This window comes from Manis javanica, chromosome 6 (assembly GCF_040802235.1).
Source record: "Manis javanica isolate MJ-LG chromosome 6, MJ_LKY, whole genome shotgun sequence".
Lineage (NCBI taxonomy): Eukaryota > Metazoa > Chordata > Mammalia > Pholidota > Manidae > Manis > Manis javanica.
This window is the reverse complement of record NC_133161.1, coordinates 108,618,082-108,644,179: the sequence shown is the minus strand read 5'-3', so window position 1 is coordinate 108,644,179 and position 26,098 is coordinate 108,618,082. Positions and strand designations below refer to the sequence as shown.

The following is a 26,098-nucleotide window of genomic DNA, read 5'->3' as shown; positions in this document are numbered from 1 at the left end:
TAGCTTAATTCCACTGTGGCCTGAGAGCAGATATATTATATGATTTCTCTTTTAAATTTGTTAAAGTGTGTTTTGGCCAGGATGTGGTCTATCTTGAGGAAAGTTGTCATACTTTCAGCTCCACAGCTTTTCTGGTTCCTTTCCTTTTCTATTTACTGATATTACCATTTGTTCAAACATGGTTTTATTGACTTGCCCATGTCTTCCTTTAGCTCTCTGAGTATCTGCTAGATGATTATTTTAAAGTCTTTGTCTAATCAGTTGGCCATCTGGTTCTTCCTCTGGGAGGGTTTCTATTGGTTTATTTTTCCCTTTATATGGTTCATCTTTCCTGTTTCTTTGTATGCCCTGTGATTTTTGTTGTTAAAAACTGGGCATTTGTTACAATGCAGTGACTCTGGAAATCATATTCTCTGCCTTTCCCCAGTTTGCTGTTTTTGTTTTATTCTGCAATAGGTTATCTCTGTGCTAGAGGTCAGCCCTTAGTGAAAGCTGAGGCCTCCTCAGGTCTTTTCTGGCATGTGCAGTAGTGACTTTCCAAATCCCCTTGTTTATGCAGTTGCTTTTGAATGCCCTGGTTCTTAAATGTCTGGCTCCAAAAAGAGGGAAAAGGAAAAACAAAGGAGAAAAGAAAAATATGGCTCTCAGTCCCCTGAGGCCACGTCACCTAGAAGGGTTTGAAGCAGTTGGGAGGGGGTGTCACAACAATGGCAGCCTGCCTCTGTCTGCACCTCCATGATAAGAATTAGCAGTCAGAACTCAGATCCCTGATATTTGAGGATGAAGTCCTTGCAGCCTACCTCAGCTCCCGGAAGCCACTCTAGGAACACTGGTATGGCTGCCTTCTGGGGGTTGGGGGACAGGTGACAGGCAGCTCCTATAGCTAAGGGTGAAAATGGACCAAAATTCACTGAAATTTTCCCTAGCTTTTCCCTAGAAGCTGAAGGTCCTCGTCTTTCTCTGCCTGGCATATTTCACTGAGCATAAGACCCTCTAGCTCTGTCCATGTTGTTGGAGCTCCAGAGCTCCAAAATAGTTATATGACAGATTCACTCATGTCCTGGTAAGGAGGGGGACTCTTGGTGCTCCCTGCTCCACTGTCCTCCCTGACATCACTCTTCAATTGCTCACTAATACTTTTAGGAACAAATGTTTAATCTGAAGATTCTCCTTTTAAAAAAAATGTCTTTCATATGCACCCTATGTTTAAAAAAACTCACAGCATTATTTACAATAGCCAAGATATGGAAGCAACCTAAGTGTCCATCAGTAGATGAATGGATAAAGAAGATGTGGTACATATACACAATGGAATATTATTCAGCCATAAGAAGAAAACAAATCCTACCATTTGCAACAACATGGATGGAGCTAGAGGGTATTATGCTCAGTGAAATAAGCCAGGTGGAGAAAGACAAGTACCAAATGATTTCCCTCATCTGTGGAGTATAACAACAAAGCAAAACTGAAGGAACAAAACAGCAGCAGACTCACTGGTCCCAAGAAGGGACTAGTGGTTACCAAAGGGAAGAGGTAAGGAAAGACGGGAGGGGAGGGAGAGAGAAGGAGATTAAGGGGCATTATGATTAGCACACATAATGTAGGTAGGTTACAGGGAAGGCAATACAGCACAGAGAAGACAAGTAGTGACCCTATAGCATCTTACTACACTGATGGATAGTGACTGCAATGGGGTGTGTGTGGGGGAACTGGATAATATAGGTGAATGTAGTAACCACAGTGTTGCTCATGTGAAACCTTCATAAGATTGTATATCAATGATACCTTAATAAAAAGAAAGTAATAACATCTTTAGCTTCTTGTTTCTGGTCCAGCACTTAAATAGATTGAAGTCATCACTCCCATCCTGGCAACAAGAAGAAAAGCTGAACAAAGAAAAATCTTCAACTCTTCTAGATCCTTCAGAGAACTGAAGTCTCAGGACAATCCACTTCCCAGCAAACTAGAGACAGGCAGGCAGATGCAGAGAATTGTAGCATCCCGGAGCAGAAGCCCACAGAGTTCTTGAACTGCAGTTGAGAAATTGAAGGGGGCTTAGCGTGGACATGCTTAAGAGTTAAAAACTCCAGGGCAGCCTCGTTGTAGGGGCCCCACATGTTCATGAGTGTTACCTCCAGGAGCTCCACCAGGTTGTCAGAGTGAAAATCTGATAAGAACCCTGTCTGCATCCAACATGAGAGGGGAAACTGCCTTTTGAACTATGCTAGAACATCCTGTTCTTAACAAGATCTGCCCATAAGGGAAACTTCTCCCAGAGCCTGACTGGCAGGGAGATGAAAACAGTCAGCTCTAGCCCTGTCTAGCCCTCCTGTCTCACCTAAGCAGGGAGGGCAGAAAAAAGTCTGAGGAGCACTTGTGGTTTCTGATGACTGGTTTGGTGTTTGGTATTCTGACCCTAGGAGGGTCTCCTCTCAGTGGTCTCACCTCTGGTTCTCTCCCGTAAACCACTCAGTCTGGGCTCTGTCTTCCCCAAGTGTCTTTCACCACATCCATTATGCTTGAGGATGCCCTGAGATTTAAACTTCCCCATGGTCAGCTTCAGTCAGCTCCTTGGGGCAGATGAGTGGGGAGAAAAGATGAGACTTCCTACTAAGTGTGGTGTTTCTTCTGGGGCAGCTCTGAAGGAGTCCTGATGTGCAGTCTGTGGTTGTGGCAGCAGGCAGGGGCCACTTCTTAATGGGGTGGTTCATGGACCTTGCGGGCTGTTGCTCCTGCCTGCATAAAAGCCAATCCCATTTATCTGGTATACCAGAGATTTTGGGAGTTCCTGGTGTCTTTTAGTCAATCTCTTTTTGCTTAAATTATCTAGACTCTATCCCATTTTCTGTAAATAAAACCATGGTCTCTCTTCTCAAAAGTCCTGCTTCATGACCTTAGGACTCAGCAGTATAAGCAGACATTGCAGAAATAAAGAAAAAAGAACAGTAAATACTTGAACACTATATGAACATTTCTAATTTCCTATATGGCCTAAAGGAAAGATTGAATTTCTTGTCAATGATGTTTGAGTTTCTGAAAGTTGTTTCTTCCATAGGCCTAATGATAAATTTGTGAATTTGTAAATTAGCATGAAATGAAGAAAAGTTGTCACCATCATATTGAAACTTTTGTTGTACATGTATGGTATGAGTAGGGAACTAGAGGGGGGCCATGAAGCTGGGAGCACAACAATCATCTACCTGAAACTCCCTGATCCAATGCCTGCCCTGGGCTGGATAGCCCTCAGTGTTTCTCCTGCTGGTGTGTTACTCATGAAACAGAGTCTCGGACAGGTGGTCCAGCTGGCAGGCCCAAATGCCCACTACTTGTTGTGTAGCTGAGGTCTGAGCCCCTAGACCTCCATAGGGTTGGTTACCAGGAACTACCCTACTAATCCACATACAGTTCAAGAGAAGTAACTCCCCATGAGGATCAGTAACATTGGGGAGGGAACAAGCCCTGGGCTGGTAAAATGACCCCTGTCCACTGCAAGGCACTTCCTTGCAGGATGGAAGCAGAAAGCTGTAGGCATTTGTGAGGAGGATCTGGGGGGCCAGGCCAGTAGCTGGAGTCTATATGTGGAGGTCCCTGTGGAGGTGGCATGAATGAGGGTAGGACTCTGGTCAAGTACAAGACTGGCTTAGGCCAAGCAGCAAAAAGTGTCCACTCCCCAAAGTTGGACCCGAGGCAGGGACCTGGGTTTTAATGATAAGTCACAGAAGCCAAATAAAGGCAACTGGAGCAAAAGGTGGGTTTCATTATAAAGGCCATGGGCAGAAAGAGGGGCTCTCCTGTCACCTGGCCTCAGGGTCTTTGCCTCTGCTCCCCTCCATGTCCCTACCTCTGTCTCCCTCACAGACCTGCCACCTCTACTCTGTGTCCCTCTGGAAGCAGTGGCCATCCCAGTCCGGTCATCTGTGGCCCAAGGCAGGTTCCCATCCCCCAAGGGGGCTGTGGATGAAGTTTGGTGGATACTCAGGGTGACAGACCAGGCAGCCTAGGAGAGGCAGGAAGCCCAAGCTGGAGCTGGGCCCACCAGGATGCCATGGCAGGTGTCCTGGGAAGGGAGTCATGGTGGGTGGAGGAAGAAGCAAGAAGTTGAGGAGGTCCCAGGAGAAGGATGGTGGAGGTGTTGCTGACAGCAAAGTAGAGTGGGCAGGGGTGATAATGTTCTATTTTGGAGCTGTGTGACTGGAACAGACAGGGCTGGGTGGGAGGTCAGAGGCTGTTCTACCCTGTGTGGCAGAGACAGCAGTGATGGGCAGAGAGCTGATGCAGTGGGTGGGAGACAACAGGAGAGGAGCCCACAGGGGGAGCTCTCCCTTCTCCTGGCAGCCACATCTGCCTGCACCCTCCTGCCCTTTTCCTCCATGCCATGTCCTAAGGGCCCGAACCCACAGTGAAAGCCTTCACTGCCAGAAGAAAACCAAAGAGCACATATTTCTATTGGGGTGCAGGCAGACTCCGTGGACCCTCAGGGTCTACAGAGTTTCCTGGTCTCAGCCTCCAGGCATCTGGAGATTCATAATATCACCTAACCATTCACTAGACATTCCCTGAGCACCTGGTACCAGGATTGGTGCTAGGGATGGGGTAAGATGCAGATCCCAGTTCTTGCATTGCTCACAGGAAGCCAGGCTGACCTAAGTCAGGGAAGGCCAGGCAAGCCTAAGGAGGAACATGGACTAGACCTGAGTCAGAAGATGGATTCCTATGGATGTGACAACTGTGCTGAGACCTGAAGCCCAAGGAGTCCAGAAGGCTGGATGGGAGCTACTAGGGGAAGGGGCCACAACCTTGATAACAGCTAGAGCTATTCCAGCACTTTGGCTCAGTTCCCTCCAGACTGGGCTATGAGCAACTCTGCACCCTGTGCCCTCCCATCAGAGGAGCCAGTCCCAGTATATCTGTAAACAAAAGCCATGGGGAACGTACAGCGAATGTAACACCAATGGATAAAGCTGAAAGCTTCTCCTCTAAGATCAGGAACAAGACAAGGATGTCCACTCTCACCACTCTTATTCAATATAGTACCAGAAGCCCTAGCCAAAACAATCAGACAATAAAAAGAAAAGTCATCCAAACTGGTAGGGAAGAAGTATAACTATCATTATTTGCAGAGGACATGATACTATATCTGAAAAATCCTAAAGACTTCACCAAACATCTATTAGAACTAATAAATTCAGTAAAGATGCAGGATACAAAATCAATGTACAGAAATTTGGGGTGTTCCTGTATACTAATAATGAAGTAGCAGAATGAGGAATTAGGAAAACAAACCCATTTACAATTACATCAAAAAGAATAAAATATCTAGGAATAAATTTAACCAAGGTGAAAGATGTGTACTCTGAAAACCATAAGACACTGATGAAAGAAATTGAATTGACACAAATAAATGGAAATATATACTGGAGGAATTTATATTGTTAGAATGGCCATATTGCCCAAAGCATTCTATAGATTCAATGCAACCTCCATCAAAATATGAATAGTATTTTTCACAGAACTAGAACAAATAATCCTAAAATTTGTATGGAACCACAAAAGACCCCAAATATCCAAAACAACCTTGAGATAGAAGAACAAAGTGGGAGTATCAACACTCCTAGATTTTGAACTATACTACAGAGCTACAGCAATCAAAACAGTATTGTAACAAATATAGACACATAGACCAATGGAACAGAAGAAAGAGTCCAGAAATAACCCCACGCATATATGGTCAATAGTCTTGATGATCAAGGAGCCAAGCATATACAATGGGGAAAGACAGCCTCTTTAATAACTGCTGTTGGGAAAACTGGACAGTCATATGCAAAGGAATGAAACTGGATCATTGTCTAATGCCACACACAAAAATAAACTCAAGATAGATTGAAGACGTAAGTATAAGACCTGAAACCATAAAATTCCTAAAGGAAAATATAGTAAACTTAGGGATATGAGCTTTAGCAATATTTTTCTGGATCTGTCTCCTCAGGCAAGAGGATCAAAAGCAAAAATAAAGAAGTGGGACTACATCAAACTAAAATAGTTCTGTACAGAAAAGGAAACCAGCAACAGAATGGAAAGGCAACCTACTGAATGGAAGAGAATATTTGCAAATGATACATTTGATAAGGGGCTAATATTCAAAACATATAAAGAACTCATACAATTCAACACCAATAAACCAAACAGTCCAATTAAGAAATGGGCAGAGGACCTGAATAAACATTTTTCCAAAGACATACAGATGCCAACAGGCACATGAAAAGATGTTCATCATCACTAATTATCAGGAAAATGCAAATCAAAACCACAGTGTCACCTCACAGCAGTCAGAATGGCTAATATCAACAAGACGAGACAAGTGCTGGTGAGCTGCACTGTTGCTGGGAATGTGAATTGGTTCAGCCACTGTGGAAAGCAGTGCAGAGATTCCTCAGAAAACTAAAAATGAAAATACCATATGACCCAGTAACTCCACTTTTGGGTTTTTACCTGAAGAAAACAAAAAAACTAACTTGAAAAGAATCTGCACCTGTATGTTAATTGCAGTGTTATTTACAATAGCCAAGATATGGAAGCAACCAAAATGTCTACTGATATATGAATGGGTAGAGAAGATGTGGTACAAATCTCTATACAGAAGATACATGTGATGGAATATTATTCAACCATAAAGAAGAACAAAATCTTGCCAATCACAGCAACATGGATGGACCTAGACGGTATTATGCTAAGTCTAAGTGAACTAAATCAGACAAAGGAAGACAAATATCATGTGACTTCCTTATATGTGGACTCTAAAAAACAAAACAAACATAAATACAGAGATGAAACTGGTGGTTGCCAAAGGGAGGAGGGAGGAGGATGGGTGAAATAGTTGAAAGGAATAAAGGGGTATAAGACAATTATAAAATAAGTTTCACGGCTGAAAAGTACAGCATAGGGAATATAGTCAGTAATATTGTAGTAACTTTGTGTGGTGACAGATGGTAAGTACACCTATCATGATGAGCATTTTGTAATGAATGTAATTGTTGTATCCCTATCTTATATACCTGAAACTAATATAATATTAATGTCAACAGATTAATAAATTAAGTAAAATGAGTAGCAATAGCAACGACCTGACAAGGTGAAAGCAGTCCCTCCTGGTGGTTTCCCTACAGGGTACACAGCAGATGGCTGTGGCTACCAAGCTACCTCACAGTCAATTCCTCTGGTCCTGCCGGACTTCCAAGGCCCTCACCACCCCTCTCTGCTGGGAAATTGTGCAGACAGCACCTAGGAGCATCCAGGGTACTAGCCCACCCCCCATCCATCTGCACATGCTCCATCTGCCTATTTAGTCAGAAAAATTAATTCAAGTGCTGCAGTGACCCACCTGTGGACATGCCCAGTGACCCTGAACTTGAACTAGTGTTAGGGGGCTTGCTCTGGGCCAGCCTCAGAAGTGGGGCTAGGAGGGTGGGGATGGGTGCTGTCAAGAGGTGTGTAATCCAGATGTATTCATTTTCAGCCCCTGGATGTGTGGGGACCTCCAGGTATGAGGATTCAGCACTTTACAGGTTCTGTACACAGGGCCATCTTGGCCATTTATTCTCCTGGAGGGGGACCCAGACCCCCAGCCTAGTGCCCCATTATCTGCTCTGGGCTCAGCTTGTGCAAAGACCCCCAGCAGGTCCAACCTGGCTATGCCGCCTTCAGGTGTGTGCTGCCTTGGACAGGCTGCTCAGCCATATGGTGCCTCAGTTTCCCTACCTGGGAGGTAGATAATGGTCATACTGTATTGGTTAGGACTCGGTTTCGCTGTATGTATAAGAAACTCCAAATACCATGGCTTTAATCATATAGAAGCTTATTTTTCCTTGTGTAAGATATGGAGGGGAGGTCTAGGTGCTATGTGGTGCTCCCAAGTTGGGAACCCAGTTGGGTGGGAACCCCACTGGGGCCACCTCATGGACCCCACAGCTCTGGGGAGTGGGTGCCAGCCATGTTCCAGGCAAGGAGGCTGAGGTGGACACACATTGTCCCTTAAGACCAAAACTGACCCACGATATGGGTTCTGACCCCACCTGGTCACACCTACCAGCAAGCGAGGCTGGGCAAGCAGAAGCCAGCCAGTCTAGATGAGGAAAGTGAGGCAGGGGTCATTCAGATTCACGCACAGAGCGGGGTCCAGAACCAGCACCTGGCTCCCAGGCCTGCTCTGTGGGGTACCTCCCTCTGCATCTCCACATACCAGCCTTTCAGAGCAGGGAAGTCAGGAAGGCTGCAGGCAAGTGGTTGGAGGCCCACCTGCCAGTCTCCCCACTTCACTACAGACACTCCTGCCTTTTGGCTGCAGTAGACATAGGGCAAAGCAGCAGACACACTGCCGCCCAGAGTGGGGATCCAGCCTCCAGTGTGTGTGGGAAGGACTACAGGGTGGACAAGGTAGGCTGTAGGGCCAGCCTCAGCCACCAGACCCTCAGAACAACACCCAGGCGTGTGGACAAGCGGCAGACAGTGGATTTCTCTTGCCAGGGTTGATGTCAGCACACTGGAGGGTGGACGGGTGCCTGCCACCCTTCTGGCCTTGCAGGCTGAGGCTCTGGAGGGATGGAGCTTCAGGCCAAGCTGGGAAGACAATTCAAACAAAATTCCCTGCCAACACACAAAACCTCTCCACAAAACTCACAAGAAAGAAAATATTTATTGCTGAGTAAGCATTCAACCAGAACTCTGAGCACTCCAGGCAGCCCGCCAAGAGGTTGCAAAGATGGGGTCTTTTTACAGCCAGGTCAGCCCACCATAGGGGGCTGAAAGCAGGCCTCTGTGCTCCCCTGAGACCGGGAGGAGGGAAATAAACTCTAGACTGGAGTGGTGCCCTCACAGATGGCTCCCAGATCTACCATCCTGGACAGTAAAACTGGCAGCATGCTTATTGAGCTTTTTAACAGATCTACACAAGAAGAGGAAAGAACTTGAATTTATAAGTTTTCTAAGGGAAATGCTAAGAGAAAAGGGTGGAGAAAAGTCTTGTTTCCTTTTTTGCACCAGGGAATATTAACTATTCCCTTTAATTTCCATTTGTCACAAATTTCCATTTCCCTTTAATTTCCACCCCACCTGCTCCACTGCAAGCCCTGTGGGAGACTCAGCAGGACAGCTGCCCAGCCCAGACCTGGCTCAGTGGCCCTCGTGAGCACTCGAATTTCCCCCTGGTCCCTGAGTTCTGCATTTGCAACCAGCCCCCATGAGGCCCAGGCTGCTGCTGGGGACAAAGCCTCTGCATCCAGGGTCTGTGCTGTGCTGGGGAGACCGGCAGTACTTCCTGTGCACCCTCAGGCTGACTGGAGCCCTGGAGGAGGAGGAGGAAGGGGGCAAGGCTGACAGATACCCCAGAGTCCCAGGAAATTTCGGACACAGGCAAGAGGCTCAGAGACATGCTCAGGGAGTCCAGCCAAGTGGACTCTGTTAGGGTGCAGGGGGTGACATCTGGAGAGAGTGGCTTAGCTTGGGGGTCCCCTAGAAGCACTGAGGCTTTAGCTTCTAGAAAAGCAGGAAGCCTGGGGTTGCATGTGGTCCCTGGATGAGGCCTCTTTGGGGAAAAACTGGGCAGAGGGGCCCTAGACCCTGAGTCACGCAGCAATGGGATCCAAAGGTGTGTTGGCATCTGTGTCTGTTTCTGCATGGGGGTGCTACCTGCCTGTGGCAGGTGGGCCCCTCCCCACCCTCCCAGCCATGCCCACCTGGCTCCACCTGCTCCTACAGAGTTTGGTCTCTGCTCTGTGGACCAGCTCTCTGCTCTCCACAACCACCATGCAGAGACAAGCCACCCAGATGAAAGAGCCTTCCTTTGGACACAACCTGAAGAGAGCACTGGTGTGGTCCCAGCTCCTTGGGTTTGAATTTTTTACCTCCTGGCTCCTCAGAGACAGCGGGCTTGCACACATCACACAGCTAACTCAGCACTGTCCAGTAAAAAGGTCAGGTTGGCCAGAAATGAGAACCAAATACATCATTTAAAATTTACTAGTAGCCACGTTAAGGAAGTAAAAAGAAATAGGTAAAGTAACTATTTCCATGCAATCTCGTATATTGAAAATACTATCATTTCAACATGTAATCAATGTTTAAATTGTTGAGATATTTTACATTCTTTTTTCTACCAAACCTTCAAACTACGGTGTCCAGTTCACACTGGCCATATTCAAGTGCTCAAAAGCCACAGGGGCCAGCGGGGAGCATATTGGGCAATACAGCCCTGATGCAGCTCCTAGGTCAAACCCCTTCTCTGCCTTGGTCTCTGTCTCTTTTGTCTCTCAAATACACAAACTCTAGACTAATGGCAGGGGGGAAGGATATAGTTCATGAGGTGACCACACCCAAAGTGTGAACAGAAAACGTTTTTAAAAGCAGAAGCATGACTTGTCCATAGATATAAAATGATCACCTGTCAAAGGTTTTATTTACTTGTTAATTCATGGGGAACCAAGACTGGTTCAGAGGAGGATTCTAAGAGCAGATGTGTGGATGGGGAGTCAGGAGTGCCGGTGGGAGCCCACCAGCTCCTGCGCACAGGACAGGGGAGTTCCTCACCCTCCCACTTGGTATTTGCCTAGCTCTTAGTCATTAACAACATAAAGCATTGCAGGAAAGCTCAAAAAGGAGGAAAGGGGCGGAGATCCCACAGAATCTGCCAGGAGGGGCGCGGGGCGCCCTGGGGAAGACACCTGCAAACTTCTTGGTCCATTTCAGAGTCAACCACCGCTTTTCCCTCTGGAGGCTTGAATTATAAAGTTATCCCTCACTTTTTGACATCAGTGTAGAATTTTAACACCCACCTGGTTCTGTTCACCCACTGTCCTGGCAGCATGCACGGTTCCAGGGTCCAGGTGGCCTGGGGTGTGTTGGGGTGGGCTGGCAAGAGGCCTGGCCCATTCTCCCAGCACAGCATCACCCTCAGACCCCCTTGGCTGGCCCCACCCCATCAGTAACAGACAGGCCACCACTGCAGGCCTCGTTCAGAAATAATGTTTATTGGGGTGTCCCCGAGGATCTGGCCCTGGGTCACAGCCACCCCTGGGTCACTCCTCTCTCTCGTCCCCGTGGGTGATGATGTAGCAGAGGGACTTGTAGTCGATGTTTCCTGCCAGGTCCACGGGTGTCAGGGCAAACATCTGCTCCACCTGGGGGCAGCCCCACTCCCAGGTAAGCCCAGCCAGGGAGGCCTGGGGCTGGAGTTCGTGACCTGAGGGAGACTGGGACCCTCACCCTGACCACTGGGGCTGTACTCTGGCCCTTGGCTTTTTCTGCCCCAAACTCAAAACCCCTAGTTAATGGTTTTCTGTTGCCTGACTCTGGGCAGACTGGGGAGCGGGGGCATGAGTGGGCCATGGGTTGAAGGGCCCACCCTGGCCAGGGTACATTGCCTGCTCTTCTCTGTGCCACCCCCAATGTGTACGAGCCTCTTCCAGGTGCTGGGGGGGTGTGATGCTTCCCCCAAAACCCAGGGCTCAGTACACACAGCCCTCCCAGCCTGGCACCTCACCCAGATAACTGCCTCCGAGAGGGCAGTGGGTTCCCAAGGCCTCGCATGTCCTGCAGGGTGAGGGCCCTGCAAAGGGGCCAGGGAAGGGTGTGGAAGTCCACAGGGGGTCCTTACCTCAGCCAGAGAGAATTTGTCTGCCTGGGTCATGAGAAGCTGCTTGAACCTGTGGGGGATGGGGAGCAGGGGGAGAGCCTGGGGGAGGCAGCCACACCCCCAGAGCAGAGGGCCCCCCTGCTCGGACATAGTGCCCCTGTCCCCATTCCGGGCTCCACTTACTCCTCCTTGCTCACCACGCCCTTGCCACTGGGGTCAAACACACGGAAGGCACTCAGGATGGCTTCCTCAGGGTCTGTCCCTGGGAGGCCAAGGGAGCCAGGTGAGCTCACGTTCCAGCCTGCCCAGCCCGACCCAGCAAGAATCCAGGGTGCAGGGGACCTCCACATCCCAGGAGCAGTGGGAGGGTGCTCCCCAATATACAGTGCCTCTTGGGGCTCAAGGGGTCACCATCTGTTGTCATTCTGAGGTAGGCAGGCCTGGCTGGGAGACCTGGATTTGATCTCCCATTTCCCAACCCAAAGTGACCAGTGAGGTGACTGATGCCCATGAGTCTGAGTGTGTGAGCAAAGGCCAGGTGAGAGGTGGACAGGGCCCAGGTAGGATCCAGGTGGGGTCCAGGAGGGGTTCAGATGGGGTTCAGGTGGGGTCCAGGAGGGGTTCAGATGGGGTCCAGGTGGAATCCAGGAGGGGTTCAGATCAGCCCAGGTGGGGTTCGGATGGGGCCCAGGTAGGGGCCAGGTGGGGTCCAAATGGGGTACAGGCAGAGTTCAGATGGGATTTGGGCAGAGCTTAAGCTTGCTGTCCTGCCGGGGCATCCAGCCTGCCCAGGCTTACCATTCAGCTTTTCCCCAAAGAGTGTGAGGAAGACTGTGAAATTAATGGGGCCCTTCCCCTCCTGCAGCATGGCATCCAGCTCCTCCTCAGGTACACCCACCTTCCCTGTGGAGAGGCACAAGACGGCCTCAGGGACCCTGGGCATTCCTAAGCAGGGCCCAAGCTGCCCTCCCTCCTCCCTGTGGCAACTCTGGGGAGTGAAGGGTGGAATGGAGGGATGGTGTGACAAGAGGGTTGGGGTGGGAGGTGACAGGGGAGGGAGGTGTGAGCCAGTGGAAGGGAAGGCAGGGCCTGACCCACAGAGTAGGCCTGTTCTTGCCCAGCAACTCTGAGCAGAGCCTCTGCAGGAGCAGAGCAGACGACGGGCACTCACCCAGCTGGGAGTAGGTCTCCCGAAGGTCCAGCTTGCAGATGATGCCATCGCGGTTTTGGTCTATGCAGCTGAAGGCCTGTGCAGTGGGAGGCCAGTCTCCTGGGGGAAGCAGCTCCCACCCCAGGAAGATGGGAGATGGGGGAGTTCTGGGGACTGTGAGGAGCAAGGACAGGGACGAGGACGAGGACCACTGACCAACAGAGAAGAGGGGTGCAGGCAGGGCATGGTGCCAGGATGGATGCCAGACTGTGGGGGACACTCACTTCCTTGAATTCCTGGATCTGGGCTTGCTCGAACATGGAGAACACATTGGAAGAGCCACGTTGGGCCTGCTTGGTGGCTGTGGCCTTGACCCGGTTCCCCGCCTTCCTGCTGGCCTGCAACACTGGGGGTGGGCTGGGGTCCTCTTCCTGGCTCCCCGAAGGCTCCCCCCATGCATTCCCCAGAACATTTCCAGGAGAGCCTGTGTCTGGGTCCTCTTCCTAGTCCTGCAGCTCACCCCCTCTGGGCCCAAAGCAGGCACACAAGTCACTGTCTGCTCCTCCAACCTGAAGCACAGCACCTGGGAAGCTGTTGGCCTGGTGCCCCCCACCCGGCACTCACCATCTCTGCAGCAGCCTGGTCACTGCGAGGGGCCCACAGTCCCCATTATTAAGTCTCAGCCTTATCACCTGGAGCACCAAATAAGGACAGGAGAAGAACACAGGCCCAAACTTGGCAGCCCTGCCTGGGCTGGGGGAAGACAGGGCCCCAGGCAGACACCAGCCACATTCCGGATGACCTTCAGGCTCCCAGCGTGTAGCATCCGGGTGTCCACCCACCTGGCAGCAGCAGGTGCAAATGCCTCCCAAAGGCCAAGCAGGCCTATGCTCCTTATCACTCTGCCTGCCGAATGAGGGGCACCCACTGAACGGGGGCCCTGTTACCCCTGACTGACTGTCCTGCAGAGCCAGCCCAGAACCTACCTGTCCTGAGAACAGTTAGGACAAGGGCAAGTCCCGAGCCTCCACTGCACTTGGGAGGGCAGAGAGTGGCTCTGACGGTGGTCTCTAGCCTGAGACCCCCAGGGATTCCCAGAGATTTTGGTGAAGAGGCTTGGCCCTGGCTTCTAACCAGAGGCAGAGGCAGCCCTAAGCTGGCTATTACCCCAAACAGAACCTGCATGTTCTGCTTTTGGAGCATGGAGCACTGCCCAGACCCTAAGCAGCCCCTTAAACTCCTGTGAAAGTGGGTCATGGGCCCTCATGGGGACTCAGCCATGGAGTGAGGGGCCCAGGCACCCTTGGCTGTCCTGCAGCAGCAGCCTTCCAGTCTCCTTGCAGGTCCAGGGCAAAGAGGGGCTGGGGGCTCAGGACTTTCTAGAACAGAAGGGGTGGGGCACTGGCTGCTCCCGGTCCCAGCTCTGCAGCCCCACAGCCCTGTGAGTGAGGAACACAGAGAGCCCAGCTGGTAGAGCAGGGAGGGCTTCCCGTCCATGGCCCAATGCCCTTCTGTATAACAAGGAAGGATTTTATAACATGGCCGTTACTCTCCTGAAAATAAATTCATAGTACATATAACAGAGGATCTGAAAAAAATCATACAAATGCCCTGAACTGTAACAAGGGACAAGCAGGAAGTAACCTGTATTAAAATGAGATTCAGCATGTGAGCAGTGATGATGAAGTAACGGGATACTTGCACAAGCTTCTGATGCATGAATCCAATTCAGGAGCACTGAGAAGGTGAGAGGCAGTCCCACCTGAGACACACCAGAGAAAGAACATCCAGGCAGGGTGAGACTGCTTCAGATTGCCAGTCTCTGTGGGTTCTACACAAAACACCATCAGCCCAGGTTTGACAGGAAGTCTCTCTCACTGATAAGTGAACGTATGCTGAAGTCATACAGTGTGTGCTTGCATGTAACCGTGTCCATGTGGGACAGCGCACTAGGCCCCCAGCCTGGCTGTAGAAGTGCCACAACATAGGCCCACCACCCAGCAGCATCTGGAAGGACCTCGGAAATGACATGACTTCATGTATCCCTGACCCTCAGGCACTGCCCTTGTGGCTCCAAGGTATTCCTGTTGAGACCAACCTGCAGCAGGACAAGCCCCTAGACATCAGCCTCAACCCACGGACCCCCCACTCCTTCCCAGACACTCCTGGGGACTTCTGGAGACCTGAGATACTGAGCAATTAGAAACCAGTAGACCCACCATCTGCATCCCATAGGCAGTCTCACCCCACCCATCCAGGCCACCCCATTTCTGTTCCTACAGCCTGTTCTGTTGCTCAGCACAGCCCAGAGTAGCTGGGCTAAGGGCATGGTGAATTCCAAGACATGCGAAGCCTGAAAGCATCCTTGTGCGCATGAGCATGTCTATATACTGTCCATAGTCCTTGTGCACAGAGGTCAAAGAATGGTGGACAAGGCCATGCTCTAGCCTTTTTTAAACTTTTAATTAAAAAAATACCACACAGTCCTACCCAAGGTGGCCATGGAGAGGATGGTGTGGTACATGGGGATCTGGGAAGCAAAGAGGGGCCCAGGTGGTCCCTTGGGTGCGAGCTGTGCTGCCCTGGGTATCTTTCTCCCATGGGAGCCCTTTACATCCTGGAGGTGCTCCCAGGCCTGCCTGGGGGTTGGGGGAGCTTCTGCTGTTACAGGGCCCCCCAGGGCAGGGGCTTTGGAGGCTTGGCCTCCTGAAATGGCAGTATGGGAGGGAAAAGGGACTGCCATCTCCAGTCCTCAGGGTACCTGCAGCCTCCACTTCCAACGACTACACGAGGCAAGCAAGCAGCTGCCCCCCACCCCCTGGGGAACGCTAGGTCTGGCACCAACCCTAGGTGGTGAGGGGGGTGCTGCCTCTGTGCTTGTTGAATTCCCAGGGAGGCCAGGCCACAACAGGGCCCAGAGAGCACCCCCTTTCCGGAGTTGCTGCCCAGGTGTGGCCAAGCCAGGCTGAAAGCATCAGGAGGCAGGCACAAAGTCCTGACTGGGCAACTCTCTTCTGGGTCCTCGATTCCAGCAAGAAAGGTGAGGGACTTTGGGGGTCTCCATTCCTGCCCATCTCAGCTCCCTCCCAGTCAAGGCTCTAGGGCTGTCCCATCAACTGCGTTTGAGAGAGGACTGCCGGGAGCCTTTCCCCACGTTCCAGCAGTGGTATCAGGGATGGGAGGCGCCCAGGGTCCTTACAAGGAGACCGGGCCAGGCTGGGAGCGCCTGCAGGGAGCGTGTCCTCTTAAGCCCAGGTCCAGCGGCCGGAGGTCTGCAGCGCTCCACGTGGCCTGTGATCTCACTGGCCCAGCAGGCAGGCCTTCTTACAGGCCACCGCAGAAACCAGGGCCGCGCCCCGGCCGCTGCCCTCCTCGGACTCGATGAAGGTGATCTCGCAGCTGGGCGTCAGCCTGCGCACGCTGGAGTGGAACCGCTCCTTGAAGCTGGGGGGAGAAACAGCGGCGCTGCCACGCTTCTCACACGGTCTCCCTCGCCCACCGCCAGGGCCGGGCGCAAGCCCAGAACCGCGTCCCCTGTCCACTGGCGCGCCGCGAGTGAAGCCCCTAGGCACGCGGAGGGCGCTGTCCGGGCCGCACCCGACGGCGGGGCTCACCTGGGGTGCAGCTTGTACACCGAGCCGTCCACGCCCACGGTGATGCGCATCACGTCTTCACTGCGGCTCTCCCGCATGCGGTTGATGACGCCCGCCAGCCCCGCGGCGCACATGCGCGCGGCGCGCGTGGACACGCTCTCGCAGGCGCGGCGCACCAGGTCGCAGTCGGCGGCCGAGGCGCACAGCCCCAACGTGCTTAGGATGTTGTAGATCTGCTTGCGGTCGCCCGAGTCGCTGCGGGGGGGCGGGCGGCGTCACTGGAGGATCGCGGCCCGGCCTGACGGCCAGACCCCATGGCGGCGGCCTTGTCCCTCCCGCTGCCCACCGCAGCCCTGCACAACGCCGGGACTCGGGCTCCCGGGGCAGCTGCCCCGCCCACAAGGCCCGGCAGTCACCAAAGCCCAGGGCTGAGCGCTCTAACGGGGGCGACGCTGTCGCGCCTCGTGCTGTTGCGTGGATGAGGTGACGACGTCCACGCGGATGGGGAGCCACGGGAGGGACAAGCGGGCTCAGTCAGCTCTCCAGTGGCAGACTCCACTGTGGGCCCCCAGTCCTGCCCGCAGCTCTGCCCTCGGTGCCCCATCCCTGGGCCTGGACGCTGCCTGAGCCCCGCCCCCACCTCCCACGGGCTTTCACCCCCGCCCCGCCCCAGGACCGAGCCCCGCCCCGAGTTCTGCCCGCGGCGCCCCACCAGGGTACCACTCCCCCGCAGCCGCCTCACTCCCGCACTGAACCTGTCCCAGCCCGACCACACGTGGAGCCCGGGCCCCTCCTTGTGCACGATGCCCCACCCCTGCGCACGCCCGCTGTACGCCGCTCGCGCCCACTTACCTCTCCACCTGCGACACGAAGCGTGTTTCGAAGGCACCGCGCGTGCGCAGCTGCTCCGAGGCCTCCCCGTGGAAGAGCAGGTTTTCGTCCACGAGCTTGAGCAGCACGAGCCTCACCAGCTCGCCCATGTATTTGCCGCCGATGAGCTTCTCGTACCTGGACGGAGGGCAGCTGGTCAGCCCCAGCAGGCCTGGGAGGGGCCTCCGCTACACCAGGGAGGTCCCCACACACCTCCACCGCCATCGCGGCCACGAGGAGGTGCGTGAGGCACTGTGACACCCTCGGCAAACCTGGGCTCGTGCCGTTCCCTCATTTGTCCACCTTGCTTTAAGCCCTCCCAGAATTGGAACGAACTTTGGCGCCTTGAGAGCAGGCCCGGCTTTTCCACTGGGCCTCGGGCAGACCTTCAGAGACCTTCCTTCTGACGGGCCCTCCCACGGCTGCGAGGTGGGGTGCTGTTCTCATCGCCTATTTATGGCTGGGAACACTAAGGCTCAGAGGGACTAGTGGCCGGTTTGGCCATGCCTCTGCAGCCCATAGGGGGCCCATGTGCTCTTGGAATCCACCAGCTGCACCTTGGGGCTCCGCAGACGCGGACCTCTGTATTCTCATCTTGAAGCACATTGAGCACCACTGCCCAGTCGCGACCCATGAGTCGGGGGAAGCTAAGGAAGGGATTGGCGCATGCCAGGAACACGGTCAACGAAGGTCAGCAGTGGCTCAGGAGCTCGGAGGGTACTTCTCAAGTGGTGTTCTGCCAACGCGTTTTCTTCCACAAAATACCACTGCACTTTGGGGAGCTCTGGGTTAAGCCCAGCTAACGTTACTGAGGCTGTCAGAGCCTTCTTATGCCCGGTCACCTGTCTGTAGCAGGGAGGTTCTGGCTCATATAAGGACTCATCTAAGGGCAGCCCCTCTTTTTGAGGACTGAATATCTGACTGTTGTTGGTTAGAGTACACAGAGGGGCAGGACGTGTGATGATCTGAGGGAAGACTCGGGCCAGCTTTCAGAGAGGCTGTCAGTTTTCCCAGAGCTGTTTGAAAACAAACCCATTGTCTGGGTGCAGGGAGGCAGTGCTTACAGCTGCTGGCCTGGGTTCAGCGAGTTCTCATCCACCACGCGGTCGTACTCCAGCAGAAACTCGTCTAGCTCGCCAGAGTCCCCAAAGGCGCCCCACTCGGTGTTGACGCACATACGGCCCTCATCCCCTTCCACCAGCTCCACATTCTGCATCTCCTCCATGTAGCAGGCATTGCAGCCTGTGCCTGCCGGGTTGGGGGGGGTGGGGGGGCGCCAGCATCAGGCCCACCTCCTGCCTGCAGGAAGCCCTATGCCCCTGTCTTCCCAGCTTCCAAGCTCCTTCCACACCCACTGTGTGAAGGGTGTCCTTGAATCAGTCAGAGGCATGGAAAGGGCTGCTCCCAGGCCTAGAAACCTGGGTTTGCTGGGTGACCTCAGGTAGTGACCCACCTCTCTGGGCTGCTCCTTTTCCCCAATAGCGGAGAGTAACACCTCCTTCCCTTATCTGGGTAGTTGGGAGGATTGGCTGTCAAAGGGCTTTGCCAGCTAGAGGTAAGTGTGGGATGTTAGGACTTCTTAGTGCCTATGCACCACCCTTGTTTTCTGGCACTTTCCATGCATATGTTGGAGCTTCTCTGCACTGTGCTCCATTTCTAGGGGGCACCAGAGATGAGGCACAGTGTGGACCGCAGGAAGCAGCCCCCAGGCTCCTGCAGATGGGACAGGCTATGGAATTTGCAGTTTGCAGGGTCCCATGCAAAGTGACAACATGGCATGTTTTGTTCACAAATCATCAAGTTTCAAAATCGTGACAATAGAGTGTCAATCTGAGCATGAGTGCATGGGCTGCACGCTGTGATGCCATCGACGGCAGCAACCCAGATGCTGGCCCAGAGCCTGCCTGCTGCAAGTCCGGCCCCAGTGAAAGCCACCTTTCCAATTTTTTGTGGAGAAAAAAAACAAATCCAGATTTGGATGTGAATTCAACCAATTTTTAGATCTTGGTAATTATTATAAACATATTTAAGCGCTGGGCAGAGTAACCAAGAGTGTTTGCAGGGCAGATGTGACCACGCCACCTTCTGCCACCTCTATATGCAGGAGGCACATGTCTGTGGCATGCAGCTGCAGGCTCAAGTGGGGTGCTGTGGGGAGCCAGGCCCCGCAGCTGCCCCAGGCAGCTCTGGAGGAAAGGGCCCCCAGGGGCATGCCAGGGCTACTGGAGCTCTGTTTGGGCAGTACATAAAGACGACTTCCCATCTAAAGGGTGACCTGGAAGGAGACTCTAGAAGCAAGAGGAGAGACAGGCTGGCTGTAGCTCGGGCCCCAGCACAGTTAGAGATGGGCTTCTGAGGGCACAACACACAGCCCCTCAGGGCTGACTTGGGCGTGGAAGCAGATGACTTCATCACTGACTTTCTGGGTAGCCAGGCCCCTGAGCATCCAGGGAATTGCCTGCACACTGTGTGCCCAGCAGATAACTGATCAGCAGGGTCGCTCCTCAGCAAACACTCCCGATGCCTCCAGATGGCTGGGAAAAGCCCTGGGTTGGTGTGGAGGGCTGGCTGGAGCAGCACAGCCCCCTTTCCTGGCGCCTGCTTCCACTGGGGCTGGTGCAGCTCTGCCCAGGCTTGGTAAGAGCCCCCAGGAAGGGGTGCTTATCCTCTTCCCCTTGGACAAATATGTCCAGTTTGGTGAGTTTACCAGGTAAGGTGGCTGATGGGCCAGGTGGTCACACAGCTGTGTGCCATCTGAGGTAGGGACGTGCAGGTGCTGAAATGCTTCCTTCCAATAAAGAGCTCCTGCATTCAGGACACCCCCACCACTCCCCAAGACTGCCCGTGCTCTGGCACCTCAAGGATCCATGCCTGGCCCACAGTCCCTGATCAGCCATCCCAACTGCTCAGGACTTGTGCCCCACTCCTCAGGGCCCAGGCAGAGGCAGGTGGAGGCCCTGTGCAGCTCTGTAGATAGGAGCCTCGACCCTGCCTATGGTTGTCTTGGGTCCAGGCCAGATGTCCTGGACGGGGCAGGGTGCACTTCTTACCCACAATCATGCCAACCTCACACCGGCGGTCTTCATAGTAGCAGGAGATCATTGTGGCCACGGTGTCATTCACCATCGCCACCACATCCATTTCAAAGTCCTGCCAAAGGTACAGAGGCAGTGGTGATGGAGTGGCGTCTCGTCTCAGCCTGCTCCAGGCCAGGCAAAGGAGGCCAAGAACCCTTCCAGGGGCAAGCCCAGAAGGCTCTCCCTGGCATCCTGGCCTGGGGGGTCATGGCAGTTTTGGGGCCAGGAGCAGGTACCACCTCACCCCTCTCCGTTTGATGGCATCCCTCAAGAGTCCCACGATGTTGTTCCCCTCTGCTCCTGAGGCCTTGAAGCCCTTGGTCCAGTTGAGAAGAATACCCTGAGGGAAGAGGTGGGCTGCTGATGAATGCTGGGGGACAGGGAGCTAGCTCGGACCACAGGGACATGTACCCCACTTTGTAGTTGAGGAAACAGGCTCAAAGCAGCCACATAACTTTGAAAAGTGTTGGAAACAATTCTCTAGGAATATCTCATTTCTGCAGGAAATAAGGACAGCCCCTGTGCTACCTGGGGATGTCCTTGCCACCCCATCCCTGACCCTGCCAAGGACCAGTCCCCACCCAGCATGTGTGGGCCTGTCTGCAGAACTGGGCATTGCTCAGGGCCCTGATGGACCAATTCCTAGATTCCAGCCAGTCTGGGAATGTTTGTATAGTAAAGCCCAGAGTCATCATGCTAGGGTAGGAATAAGGTCCAGAGGGGAGCGGCCTAGTGTAGGGCCTGGGCTCCTCTCCCATAGTGCCCACTGGGGTGAAGGTGCTGCCTGGCCCTCGGTGCATGGGGGATGGGGGCCTGGAAAACCAAGGCAGCCTGGAAAACTGCTCCTGCTTCTGCCTGTGGTGCTGGACTGGCCCTGTGGACCAGCGGTCTCGTGTGTTCTGCATGCTCACATGTGTAATTGACCTGTGTGCATGTACACACATGTATGACATGTATACGTGTGCATGATTAACATGTGTGAATAGCCAGGTATAATTGTATAACAGTGACATGTGGACATTATTAATATGTAATTGATCTGTGTGTGTACATAGGTATGTAAATTTATATCAATTTTTATAAATAAATTACATGCATATATTTATGTATAATTAACATAAGTGTGAGTCTGTATATGTACAATTTACATGTGTGTGTAACTTACATGCATATATACGTGTAATTGACATGTGCGCATGTGTAACAATGGCAGGTCACCCTCAGGGAACAGGCAGGTGGAGCCTCAGATGGCCCACAGTGACAACACACAGGCATGCTGGAGGCGACCACCTGGGACTGTGCTGCCAGTGTCCATGGGGGTTGAGGCGCAGCTCAGTGCCCTGACAGGCCATGGGATGGCAACAGTGTGCACGCAGGGCCTTGTGGGCAGGCTTCAACAACTCTTAAGAATCAACTGCCACTACAAGTCCTCAAGTCTCATAAAAGGTAAGTGATGGAGCCACTGTTTGAATCCAAGCCTGTTTCTCACCATGGGGGCTGCATCTGAAGGCAGAGTTATGGAGTGCCTTTCTTTGGGGAGTGCACCCCCATCCACCCCCACCTCAGTCCTACCTTGTCGATGTCTTCGTGCCTCACAGGAAAGGAAAAGGTAAAGCCCAAGGGCAGCTTCTTATGTTTCATCTGATGCTTGTCCAGAAAGTCAGAGATGCACTCGGAGATGTAATCGAAGAGCTGGAGACACACAGAGGGCGCTCCTGGGCCTGTGCCCTAGGGCTCCTCAGGCCAGGGGAGCCATGGGTGCCAGGAGAGCATCGCCTGCAGGCCGGCCCCTCAGTCCCCCGTTCCTGATGGCCCTCACCTTCTCTGATGCCAGCTGCTGATGGCAATTCCAGGGACAGGGTGACATCAGAACAGGGCTGGTCCCCAGCCCAGCTGTGCCCTGTCCATGCATTCCTTCCAGCTGGGCCCAGTGACATCAGCCTCAGGCTTTGCACAGACATGTCTGCCTGGCTGTGACTACTGTTTGTCTCCAGCACCCAGAGTGTCCTTTGCTACCTGGGGGTGTCCTTTCTACCCCATCCCTGACCCTGCTGAGGACCAGTCCCCACCCAGCATGTGTGGGCCTGTCTGCAGAACTGGGCATTGTTCGGGGCCCTGCTGACTGATCAAGCTCCCTGCTAGGTGCCAGGGCCCAGCCAGGCCCCCATACCATCTGCCACCTTGATTCATGCCCAGGCCCGAGGGTGTGGGGATGGCAAGAGCCAGACCGCCATGGGCCTCCTGCCTCAAAACCCCTCAGAGCTCTGGCTCTGCCCCTTCCCCCAAAGCCAGTATGTTTCTTTTATTGTTGTAATTTTATGTCAGACTTAAGATGATTGAATTATTTCATTTTAATTTATAAGCATTACATTACTGCCCATGAAAAAATCCAACTGTGTATTTGATTTCAAGTGGTCAAACTCCAACCAGTGATTCTGGACATTCAAGATAAATCCTAAATGCCCCTTGACCTTTCCAGCAGTCGCCATCATGGTCATCCTCTGGATGATCAGCAGGCCCCCAACCTCTCGGATGGCACGTTCACGGGGAGTCCGCATCAGGGAGCCTTGTGGCACCTGAAGCTGGCAGGTCACTCAGGAAGACAGGACACCATTGCACAAGGCCCCCAGACACATCCTGACCCCTGCTCTGTGGCCAAGCATGGCACTTTCCACCTGAGATCTTTCTGTCACTTTCCTCACAATTCTCAGGAGCAAAGAGACTTCACAAAAATCTTGCCTTTAACCCCAAAGCAACACACGTGAACACCTACTCCATCTAAAGCTTGTATTTTCCTCAGTTTCCAATAAAGCCACTTAGATGGGGGCCCTGCTGCTTGTGCAGACAGCATGGCTGCTGTCAGCCCACTTGGTGTCCATGCTGTTGGGGACAAGGGCTGCAGTGCCAGGAGGATGGAGAGCACACAGGCTGAGTGCCGGCTGGCCCAATGTGTTCTCTCTGCCGCCCTTCACATTTCTGATCTTTGTGGGAAACGTGTCAGGGGTGCAACTTGATGTAGCCATGCCCCGTGGCTGCCCTCTAGTCCCCTCAGCTGCTTCCCAGGGCCCTCTGAGGCTGGGTGACCCTCCCACCCACAGCTCCCCCGACCTCTGGTGGACAGGTGAGCCCTCCAGGACTAGCCCAGCTTTGAGATGGAGAATGGTCTTGACCCCTGCCTTTGGGCCCCCAAACCCCCAGGACTGTGGACACCAGCCCTCCAACCCCATGGCCTCTCAGCCCCATGAAGCCCTGGGCCCTTTGCCCCACTGGCCCCATGATCCCCATTCCCTGGCCCCCAGCCCAAGCTGCTCACCATCTCAGCGGTGCCAGTCATGGCATCCTCAGGGATGGAATACATCTGGTGCTTGGTCTTCACGTTCCACTGCCCTGCCTCCCCCTCCCCCACCTTCACCAGCATCACCCGGAAGTTGGTGCCGCCCAGGTCCAAGGAGAGGAAGTCCCCAACTTCTGCAGCCACAGGGAGAAATGAATCAGCCTCAGGTTACCCCAGGCAGGACCCCCAAGGCCAGGAGAGGGGAAGGGGACCAAGAGAGCTGGAGAAGAGGCTGGTGAAGCCAGACACCTGGGGGACCCAGAGGAATCTGTGGTAGGGACCAAAGGGGAGCTGGGGAAGTCGGTGGGAGGCCCCTGCCTTGGACTGAAGTCACCCTGAGCCCAGGGCCCACCTGGCCTAGTTAAATGGCCCAACTCAGGAATGGGCAGGGTTCCCCCAGGTGACCACAGGGAACCAGTCTCACTGTGGGATAATAAAAGCCAGCTTTCCTGAGGCCAGGGTGAGAACCGCTGTGTCTGGGACCAGCATCCTGGGTTTCTCCCTACTAGGCCTGTGGACAGCTGCCTCCAGTCAAGGAGCCTGGTTGCAGATGGGTGCCATTCCACTTGCCCTGGGCCATGGTACCTGAGCCTTCAGGGGTGGAGCGCACATAGGTGGGCAGCATCTTCACACTGGCCTCCTCGTGGGTCTCCAGCCTCAGGCCTCGGTCCATTTCCTTCTGCATCCGCCTCATCACCTTCTTCAGGTCTTCCTCCTGCAGCTGGAACTCAGCCAGGATCTGCTCCACCTGCACAAGGAGAGGGCGGCAGCACCTGGTGGGGGAGGGGCCGCTGGGGCCTGATACCAGCATTTCCCGCACACAGAGGGGCTCACTTGCCCTCTGCCTCTTGGTACAAGGAGACCTGTCATTGCAAACTACCACAGAGAAAACCAACTGAAAAGTTAGAACAGCAAAGTTCCAAAACCAACAACAAATGAATGTGGCCTGGGCAGTGGGAAGGCGAGGCACAAGGACAGGGCAAGCTGGGGGGACTGCAGGTGCCAGCCCAACAAAAGAAAGTGCTAGCCCAGGGCTGAAAGAGCGTGTCTGGAGGGCGATGGGAAGCTGGCATTCTACCTCCAGGAGTTCACACCAAGAGGATAAACGGGCCAGTGTGCATACTGTGCACAAGGGGAAATCAAGGCAACACTAGGTGGAGGCTTGTCTGGTTGAGGGAAGCATGGCTGCCCATGGGAGAAAGGCTCAGGCTGCCTAGGGCGGGGGCACTATCTGCTGACAGTGGGCAGGCCTCAGCACAAAGCTCAGGGTCAGGCCACCGTCACGAGAATGGGTTGCCTTGGGGGTGCTCCTGGCACACCTTCCAGGGAGTGGCTCCCCCACCCCAGCCCCTCAGTGTGTACCAAGAAACTGGACACCACCCTGCCCTGTGCATGGACAGGTGTGTTAGGGCCCCAGCCCTGGGCACAAGAGCATGCATTCATGGAGGGAAGTCTGCTTTGATTCAGGGGCTATTTGGTCCAAAAAGGAAAGGAAAGACCCTTGGATGAGTCCATTCTTCACAAAACTCATGCCCTGGGCAGCAGTGTGCTGTGGGACACCAGTGGGGAGACTCTGACTCCATCTGCCCTTCTTCCTCAGACTTTAGAGCCCACACTTTGTTGGGTGGTGGGTGAAGGAATGCAGCACATTAAAGGAAGGCTTTAAGAGAAGCCCCTTCTGGCCGTGCTAAGAGGGAAGTATATTGCAATACAGGCCTACCTCAGGAAAGAAAAACAATCCCAAATGAACAGTCTAAACTCACAATTAATGAAACTAGAAAAGGAAGAACAAATGAGGCCCAAAGTCAGTAGAAGGGGGGACATAATAAAGATTAGAGCAGAAATAAATAAAATCGAGAAGAATAAAACAATAGAAAGAATTAATGAAAGCAGGAGCTGGTTCTTCAAGAAAATAAATGAAACAGATAAACCCCTAGCCAGACATATGAAGAAGAAAACAGCGTGTACACACATAAACAGAATCAGAAATGAGAAAGGAAAAATCACTATGGACACCACAGAAATGAAAAGAATTATGAGAGAATACTGTGAAAACATATATGCTAACAAACTGGATAACGTAGAAGAAATGGACAACTTTCTAGAAAAATACAACCTTCAAAGGCTGTCCCAGGAAGAAACAGAATATCTGAGTACACCAATTACCAGCAAGGAAATTCAACTGGTAATCAAAAAACTACCTAAGAACAAAACCTCTGGAACAGATGGTTTCACTGCTGAACCTTATCAAACATTTAGTGAAGACCTAATACCTGTCCTCCTTAAAGTTTTCCAAAAAGTAGAAGAGGAGGCAATACTCCCAAACTCATACTATGAGGCCAGCATCACACTAATACCAAAACCAGGCAAAGACCCCACAAAAAAAGAAAATTGCAGGCCAACATCCCTGAAGAACATAGATGCAAAAATACTCAACAAAATATTAGCAAA

At 52.9% G+C, this 26,098-nt stretch overlaps 2 protein-coding genes and 1 long non-coding RNA gene across 5 annotated transcripts in view; 1 reads left to right on the top strand and 2 right to left on the bottom strand.

Annotated features, from left to right (window-relative positions):
• The window catches only part of LOC118967037 (uncharacterized), a 33,917-nt gene extending 30,800 nt beyond the window's left edge, over nucleotides 1–3,117 (top strand). For both annotated transcript variants that reach the window (XR_005053816.2, XR_005053815.2), the window contains exon 3: nucleotides 1,836–3,117. This is a non-coding gene — a long non-coding RNA (uncharacterized lncRNA). The remainder of the gene's footprint in view (nucleotides 1–1,835) is intronic.
• Nucleotides 3,118–10,997: 7,880 nt separating this feature from the next.
• Nucleotides 10,998–13,515, bottom strand: MYL7 (myosin light chain 7). Of its 2 annotated transcripts, none has more exons than XM_073239228.1 (7): nucleotides 13,398–13,515; nucleotides 13,058–13,171; nucleotides 12,795–12,870; nucleotides 12,422–12,526; nucleotides 11,807–11,885; nucleotides 11,645–11,693; nucleotides 10,998–11,230 (listed from the first exon to the last, which is right to left on the bottom strand). In XM_073239228.1, the coding sequence occupies exons 1-7, from the start codon at nucleotides 13,398–13,400 to the stop codon at nucleotides 11,147–11,149; spliced, it is 510 nt and encodes a 169-aa protein (XP_073095329.1). In that variant the 5' UTR covers nucleotides 13,401–13,515; the 3' UTR covers nucleotides 10,998–11,146. The 2 variants fall into 2 exon arrangements, with proteins under 2 accessions (XP_073095329.1, XP_017510770.1); XM_017655281.3 differs by having other exon boundaries at nucleotides 10,998–11,168.
• A 543-nt stretch (nucleotides 13,516–14,058) lies between these two features.
• Nucleotides 14,059–26,098, bottom strand: part of GCK (glucokinase) — a 68,593-nt gene continuing 56,553 nt past the window's right edge. The window contains exons 2-10 of the mRNA XM_017655278.3: nucleotides 24,233–24,395; nucleotides 23,627–23,781; nucleotides 21,886–22,005; nucleotides 20,558–20,653; nucleotides 20,287–20,386; nucleotides 18,301–18,484; nucleotides 17,219–17,374; nucleotides 16,388–16,621; nucleotides 14,059–16,217 (exon numbers count right to left, since the gene is read on the bottom strand). Of these exons, the coding sequence (XP_017510767.1) occupies nucleotides 16,073–16,217; nucleotides 16,388–16,621; nucleotides 17,219–17,374; nucleotides 18,301–18,484; nucleotides 20,287–20,386; nucleotides 20,558–20,653; nucleotides 21,886–22,005; nucleotides 23,627–23,781; nucleotides 24,233–24,395 (1,353 nt within the window). The 3' untranslated portion in view covers nucleotides 14,059–16,072. The remainder of the gene's footprint in view (nucleotides 16,218–16,387; nucleotides 16,622–17,218; nucleotides 17,375–18,300; nucleotides 18,485–20,286; nucleotides 20,387–20,557; nucleotides 20,654–21,885; nucleotides 22,006–23,626; nucleotides 23,782–24,232; nucleotides 24,396–26,098) is intronic.

Excerpts from the sequence above, each read along its gene's own strand:
- MYL7 (XM_017655281.3), bottom strand. Across the intron at positions 12,527-12,794 it reads GGAGACCTACTCCCAGCTGG|GGAAGGTGGGTGTACCTGAG; the intron begins GTGAGTGCCCGT and ends GCCTCTCCACAG. Across the intron at positions 11,886-12,421 it reads CTTTGGGGAAAAGCTGAATG|GGACAGACCCTGAGGAAGCC; the intron begins GTAAGCCTGGGC and ends TTGGCCTCCCAG.